Source organism: Octodon degus, unplaced genomic scaffold, assembly GCF_000260255.1.
Source record: "Octodon degus isolate 3935 unplaced genomic scaffold, OctDeg1.0 scaffold00032, whole genome shotgun sequence".
Lineage (NCBI taxonomy): Eukaryota > Metazoa > Chordata > Mammalia > Rodentia > Octodontidae > Octodon > Octodon degus.
Window position 1 is genome coordinate 810,585 of NW_004524608.1, and position 7,757 is coordinate 818,341.

Here is a 7,757-nt window from a genome sequence, read left to right on the forward strand (position 1 = left end):
AAAAAAAAAAAAAAAAAAAAAAAAAACGAGAGAGAAAGAGAATCCCAGAATCCTTCCCATGGCCACCAGGTCCCACAGGACCTGATCACTGTGGACTAGAGGTTTAAAGCAACAAAATACCAAAGAATATTATGAATATTTGTATGTGAGCAAAAAAGATGAGTGGAGGTAGCTGTCTATAGTACAGATGAATGAAATGTGTAAAAAGGAGCTGGGAGTCCCCATCAATCCCCAGTAGCTGAGGCCAGGCCCTTTCTGAGGTGCTACTATTTGTGAGGCGCTCCCATTTAACTTAGCATGGGTGGCTTCTACAGGTGGACCAGTGAGAGCTGATTAATCTCTGATTTACCCTGCCTCCTGACATGACCTCCCAGCTGCCTGATCTGAAATACAGGGTTATCCTTGAAGCCTCTCCTTTATTCCTGACATCCAATTAATCCTCTGCTCTTAACAATCTCCCTCCTGATCTATCTTCGTCCTCCAGGTCTCCCCATCCCTCACCAGGTCCACAGTACCTCGCACAAGTTTGGGATCCCTCTCCAGCCCCATCTCCCACCACGTGTATCAGCCCCATGCCTGGAGGTTCTCTCACTCGCCAGCCTCAGTATTGTTTCTTCAGTCAGATGCACTTCTCCCCACTCTGCTCCTCCCTCATCTCTGATCAGACACAGCCCTCTCTGGTAAGCCCTTGCTAACCTCCCTAGACTGGATTACAGCCTGTCAGATGCACTCTCAGGGCACCAATTGTCAGTATTCTTTTCTGACTTGCCTGGCGTGGTGGCGCATGTTGGTAATCCTCATACTTGGGAGACTGAGGTAGGTAGATCAGGACAAGTTCAAAGCCAGCCTGAACTGCACAGACTCTGTCTCAAACAAACAAACAAAAAGCCAGGCATGTGCATGTAATCCCAGGACTCAGGAGGCTGAGGCAGGAGGATCACTGTGAATTCAAGGCCAGTGAGACCTGAACAACAGTGAGACCCTGTCTCAAAAAAGAAAAAAAAAAGTTTGTTGATCTTGAACCATAAGTTCCTCAGTGAATCATAAGTTCTTTTTGGACAAGGTCTGTCATGTTTATTACTGTTCTCAGATCTAGGTACAAGAAGTAGCTCCAGTGAAGACACATATATACTCTTAACACTCAGGAGGCTGAGACAGGAGAATCACCATGAGTTCAAATTAAGTCTGGCATGGTAGTACATGCCTGTAATTCCAGCAATATGGGAGGCCAAGGCAGAAAGATTGTAAATTAGAGCCCACTCTGGGCTAACTCACAGACTTAGTGAGATCCTGACTCAAATAAATTAAAAAACCTGCGGAAGTAACTCAGTACAAAGGTTCTGAATTCAACCCAGGACCTTTAAAAAAAACACACACACACAGTTAATTACTTCTACACTAGCCTCAAAACTCTAAAGGAAATTACTAAAGGGAACTAATTCATTCCCTCAAACATAAAACACTGAGAGCCCACTAGGTGGAGGACATGGAGCTCAGAATCAGAAGGTCTCAGTCCTGGAGGGGACACAGGTCTTTCAAAGACCACAGTCACTCACGGACCACCTTGCACACTCTTAGGCTGTGTTTCCTAGGAACTACGTGTTCAGAGAACAAAACTACCAACTTAACAGCAAATGGAAAACAACCAGCCAAGGGCCACAATTTTACTTAGTTGGCCTTGTCACTATGCACTTCACAAATTTGGTGAAATTATGCCCACAAAGGAGGGACAGCATTCAAAGTCTCCAGTTTTCTGACACAGCAACCAACCTAGATGGAAGATTCTACAATCTCTCAGGCATACTTCCCAGTGCTAGAATGAATGTCCCTACTGTCACTGTGGAAGGAAGAGGCTGGCTGAGAGTGCAACCTTCCCCATTCATTCTCCTCACACCATAGTCAAGATGAGATAAAAGTCAAGAAGGAAGAGCACAGAAGACAAGAGGCCATGGAAATTTACCTGGTTTCCTGCCTCACTCAAGGGTTTTTCTCTGCCTGGGTTAAATCAAGGCTATAGTGAGTTTCAGAGGAGCAATGGAAAGCTGGTCTTAGATCCTAGACCTAGATATGATAGGCTCAAGGGAACATGAAATGGGAAGACATTTGGAAGACTGAGGTATGCTGTCACTCACCTATAATGCCAGCACCTAGGAGGCTGAGAGACAAAGACTGCTGCCAAGTTTGAGCCCAGCCTGTGCTGCATGGTGAGTTCAAACCAGCCTGAGCTACACAGGGAGACCCTGCCTCAAAAAAACAAAACATGGAAGACAGGAAGGGAGATTCGGAAACCTCTCCTTAGGAAAAATGCACATTTGAGTTCATTCACTCAAAAAAAATAGTCCCAAGTATACACCAGGCATGGTGTTGACTAGCAGTGAATTAAAATTGTAATCATCTCTGCTTTCACCTGCCTTGTATACTAGAGAGAAGCAAATAAATTATACTCATGCTATGTTTGATGGTGGTTATATGCTACAGAGAAAAAACGAAGGAGGGCAAGAAGCAGCAGACACAGGAAGTGGCAGTTTAGGTACATTAGGGAAGAATTCACTAAAAACTTTCCTTTTATAAACCAATACTTGAACCAAGGAGAGCAAATATACTAGGATATTGGGGGCAGGGGTTGAAGAAACAACAATGGAAAGAACAAAAAAGGCCCTAAGCAGAGCTGGAATGCTATAGAAAAGCAGGATCAAGGCAAAGGCTGAACTCTAACCTTGCTGAGAGAAGGAACTCCAGGCCCCTGGATGCACTGTCTTCTACATCCCCTCACTGCAGAGGCCTGTGGTACTGTTCTGCTCCAACACCTGAAAACTACTTAAGGTTGTCTGACCCATCTAAAACAATACCCAAGCTTGACAATCCCAAAAGCCTTAAGTTTGAGGTTCAAATAGACCTAGCTCTTTGTTTTGCGTTTTGGCTTTTTTGTAGTACTGGGGTTTGAACACATGGCTTCATGTAAATGTGGCACTTTTTCTACCAGAGCTACATCCCCAGCCCTTTTGTTCCTTGGTTTTTTAAGACAGGCTCTCACTATGCAGTTCAGGAAGCCTTGAACTCACTATGTGGCCCAGATTAGCATCAAACTCGCAGCAACCCTCCTGCCTCACCCTCCTACGTGCTGGGATTTCAGGGATGCACCACTATCCCTGGCTCCCAGTATTTTTAAAATTATAGTTTGTGGGCTGGGGATATAGCTCAGCGACATAAGCGCCTGCCTTGCACCTGGCAAGCACAAGGTCTCAAATTCGATCCCTGGTACTTAAATAAATAAACAAACAAAATATAAAATTATAAGGGCCGGCCAGATAGCTCAGCAGATTAAAACAACTGCTTAGGCAGATGGAGAACTAAGGCTTGATTCTTGGCAGGCCTTGCCCCCAGGATGTGTAGATTGAGACTGGGCACAAACAAAATATAAAATTATAAGGGCCGGCCAGATAGCTCAGCAGATTAAAACAACTGCTTAGGCAGATGGAGAACTAAGGCTTGATTCTTGGCAGGCCTTGCCCCCAGGATGTGTAGATTGAGACTGGGCACACTTGGGGCGCACTTGTAATCTCAGCGCTTGGGAGGCTGAAAACAGGAGAATCACTAAGTCCGATCTGTGTTGTGAGACCCTGTAGACCCGGTACTAAATACATAAAATAAATAAATAAAATAAAACTATAGTTTGAGACAAGATCTTATTAAGTTGCACAGGCTGTACTCCAACTTGTGATCCTCCTGCCTCAGCCTGCCAAGTAGATGGAATTATAGATGTGGACCACTACACCAGCCGCTACAACCAATTTTAGATTCAGCTCTTAAACCTCCACTCCGCCTTTCACTAGATAAGATCTTACACACTAGGATTTCTTATCTATAAACGTTATGTGTTCTCCCAAAGTTCTGTATCAATAACTGAGAGTACCAAGGCCTGGCAAATAATTTATAATCAAATATTCCATTTCTTCTCTAACTCCTCTTAAAAATTAATAGTACAGAAATCCTATCCTTTCCCCCCTAAGCCCTGATGCTTGTAAGTTCTGAGGCAGAGGAAAAGCCTGGTGATTATGTAGCCCTGTCCACCTGTCATCTCTCCGTGCGTCATATATTATCCTGTGCTCAGTACTGGAAGCAGGGGAAAGCCGGCCTGAGAAGATGCTGACAGGGAAGCAGAAGCAAGTACCCCCAGGCATATAGACCTGAGCCTGTCACTGACACAGGATGATGATACCTGGTCTTCCTGCAAGCCCAGCTTGGAGAAACTTGCACAGCCAAACAACCCAAATCCCCAAAGAAGCTGACAAACTCAAGCTCAGTTAATCGCACTGTAAAAGGATGCCACTGGCTGAGTCAACAGGAGTCCCGTAAAGTGCACAAGTTCCTCCTACAGCCGACCCGACACAGCTTGGGGTGCCCTCCCTGGATACTCACATCCCCCTTGTGCAGCTCCGGCGCCGCGATCTTCACCGGCTCGGTCCTCTTCTTTGGCTTGGGAAGCCCCAGGGGGGGGCCGGCACCGCCGACAGGGGGGGGCAGGCTGAGGCCAGGGCCTCGAGGGGCCGGCAGCCCAAGGCCCATCCCCTCCCCAACTCCCGTCGCTTCAGCCGGGCTCACGCCTGGAGGCGGGGGAAATCCTCCCAGGCCGAAGGGCAGGGGCGGAGGAGGCTGGAGTCTGGGGTCTCCAGAGGGAGGAGGCAACAGCATCGGCGGGGGGAAGGCCGGGGCCAGCATCTGGGGGGGCGGGGGCAGCAAGGCCGGACCCTTGGGTGCGGGGAGGGAAGCGAACAAGCCTCCCAAGGTGGGCCCGGGCGCGGGGGCTGCTGCCTCCTCTTCCTCTGGCTCTGGCTCCCCCTCGTCTGGCTCGCTCTCATCGCTGCTAGCGTAAGCAACCAGCGACATGGCGCCTCCCGCCTTTGGGGCGCCCTTGCCGGCAGACCAGGCCTACTCAAGACCGGGGATGCCCCAAGGCCTAGCAGGCCGGGACACTAGGCGGGGCAGGGCGCCGAGGGGCCCCGCCTGCTCCGTGCTCTGGGACTAACCCTGGCAGGAGCCCATGGCCACGGCAGATTTCCACAGAATGAGGCTTCACTTCACTTAAGCTCCTAGTCCCGGGCAACTACACACAGCTAATGGCCGCCGCCTCACTCCGCCTCCTCCTCGCCGCACCAACCTAGGAACTACAACTCCCAGGGAGACTTTTGGCGACAGCCACTGTCTCTGCCCTGGGGGGGCGGGGGCTCACGACGCACGGTACGGTGGGAGTTGTAGTTCAAGGGCGGCCTAAGGGTCATGCTTCGCGGCCGCCAGCAGCCCGCCTCTGACGCAGGGACTTCTGGGATGCGTAGTTTGTCTGTCTTTGGCAATGGCTAGGAAACTACAAGCCCCGTCAGGCACCGCGGCCTCGCGGAGACTGGTCCGAGAGCACGTCAGTACTAGAAGTCCTCCGGGAATCACCCTTTTAGGTCGATGAGCTACGTGTACGTGGTGTGCTTAGGACCTGCGTATGACGTCGGGAGAGAGGGAGGCTGGGAAGGTAGCGGAAAGGGGAAAGGAATTTAGAGGAAAAGTGGGCGTTCGCAAACCGATGGAGTTGGGGGGTGGGGGGAGGCTGGACGTTAGAATGAGGTAGCCCAAGGAGAGCCGGGGCTAGAGGACCTGTACGAAATTGAGCTGGAAGCCAGAAAGCAGCAAGCTCTACTAAAACTTCTGCTCGTCGACATATAAGTGACACAGGAGTGAGGAGGCCGTCTATCTCCCTTGCCAGGACCAGAGTGCACTTCCAGGAGCAGGCCACACCCCACTCCACCCCCTGCAACCAAGACAGACAAGGATGGTGCTGGTACCCAGGCTGCCGACATGGGGTCAGCCCTGTCCCAGCTCCCAGTATTAAGGGGTCAGCTATGCTTCAGTGCCCTTCACAGTTCTGAGGACTCCAGAATCCATCCTGAGCCGCCTGTGCCCTTCACCTGTCCCTCTGCAGTGCCCTCAGCACCCTTGTCTGTGTGCGCTGTCTGTTAGGCCTTGCTGAGGGCCCTTCATATCCACGTATTTGTTGGTGTCCTTACCCAACTTAATGCCTGCCCAAGATAGTTCTGCCCCAGATCTGCCCTGTCCGGATCTGCCCTGTCCACCTGTGATGCCCGGTTCTTTTATACACTTTGTCCCATCCTGTCCTGTGTTTCCTATACATATGAATTCACTTTTATGCGTTCACCACTGCTCTGCTCTGAGAAAGCAGAAAATTCTGAGCTCAGCCCATTAACAGGCTGTTGAAGAAGGAGATAGGAAGCTGAGGTGGGAAGCAGTGATGATGCCAACAATAGGGAGAGGCCTAAGCTTAAATCCTCCCGCAGAGGAGTCATGTGATTTCCCACCTCCCTGCCTCTCCTCCCTGCCTCTCGGCTACATTGATACGTGCTGCCTTCCTTGTGCAGCTACTTAGATCTATCTGCCCAGACCATCTCTGCACCTGTGCTCAGTAGAGCTGGACATGTAGCACAGTGGTAAAGCACTTGCCTTCCATGCCCAAGTTTGAGACCTAGAACCACCCCCACAAAATTGAACATGCATAAGGAAAAATTGAATGTGCACTGGAAAAGCATCACAAGAAATAATGAATGTCCAGATTCCAGCCAGCTAGCTTCTATTTAGTAAGTGTAGGGTGGAGTCCAGAAGTCCATTGATAACAAAGCAGGGACCATACTGAGAAACTAGACTATCAGGTCTGATTTTGCAGCTGATATACCTGCATAAGCCTGATTTTTAATACTGTACCTGCTTTGGAATCTAGATTCCCTAGATGATTTGGGGTAGTCACTCTTTTGCTGAGTCTCACCTTCATTTGAAAAATGGATATGAGTACTGGGAAGCCCTGTCCTACTTTTATGAGGACAACTTAATATAAATAAAAAGTTTTAGGACTACAGAGCCAGGTATAGTGGCACATGCCTGTAACCCCAGCACTCGGAAAGCTGAGGCAGGAGGATCACTGGGAGTTACATAGTTCCAAGCCAACCTGAAGTACATAAAGACACTGTCAAGGGGCCGGGGAGATGGCGCAGTAGAATAAGCACTTGCCTGGCAAGTGCAAGGACCTGAGTTCAATCCCCAGTTCTGAGAGGAAAAAAAGACACTGTCAAAAAAAATCAAGGGGCCGAGGAGATAGCTCAGTAGAATAAGCGCTACCCCGGCAAGCACAAGGGCCTGAATTCAATCCCCAGTTCCAAAAAAAAAAAAAAAAATCAAGCGCAGCCTGGGCAACTTAGTGGCTTAGGGAGATCTTGGTTTATTCAGACAGGGTCTTGGTGTAGAGTTCAGGCTGTCCCTGAACTCACTATGTAGATCAGGCTGGCCTTGAATTTGCGGTAATCTTTCTGCCTCTGCCTCCCAAGTGCTGAGATTACAGGCGTGCACCACAACACCAAGCCCTTGCCTAAAAAATTTTAAAAATGGCTGGGAAAGGGGCTGGTGAGATAGATCAGCAGGCAAAAGTGCCTGCTTAGGCAAGCACAAAGACTGTGGTTTGATCCCTGGCACCACATGCCACACCAGCCCCACCCCCAGGGTAGGCTGAGCGGCTCCCCCCACCGAAAAAAAAAAATGCCTGGGAATTTAGCTCAGTACAAAGGCCCTAGTGTTCAACCCCTAGCAACACACACAAAAGAAAGGAAGGAGAGAGAGAGAAGAGGTAAGAAGTCAGGGAGGGAATGAGGAAGAGAGGAAAGAAAGAAAGAAAGAAAGAAAGAAAGAAAGAAAGAAAGAAAGAAAGA

The 7,757-nt window shown here is 49.3% G+C and overlaps 1 protein-coding gene across 1 annotated transcript in view; it reads right to left on the reverse strand.

Moving 5' to 3' along the window:
• Positions 1-5,176, reverse strand: part of Prcc (papillary renal cell carcinoma (translocation-associated)) — a 33,168-nt gene extending 27,992 nt beyond the window's left edge. The window contains exon 1 of the mRNA XM_004629724.1: positions 4,420-5,176. Within this exon, the coding sequence (XP_004629781.1) occupies positions 4,420-4,887 (468 nt within the window). The 5' untranslated portion in view covers positions 4,888-5,176. The remainder of the gene's footprint in view (positions 1-4,419) is intronic.
• Between the last annotated feature and the right edge of the window lie 2,581 nt (positions 5,177-7,757).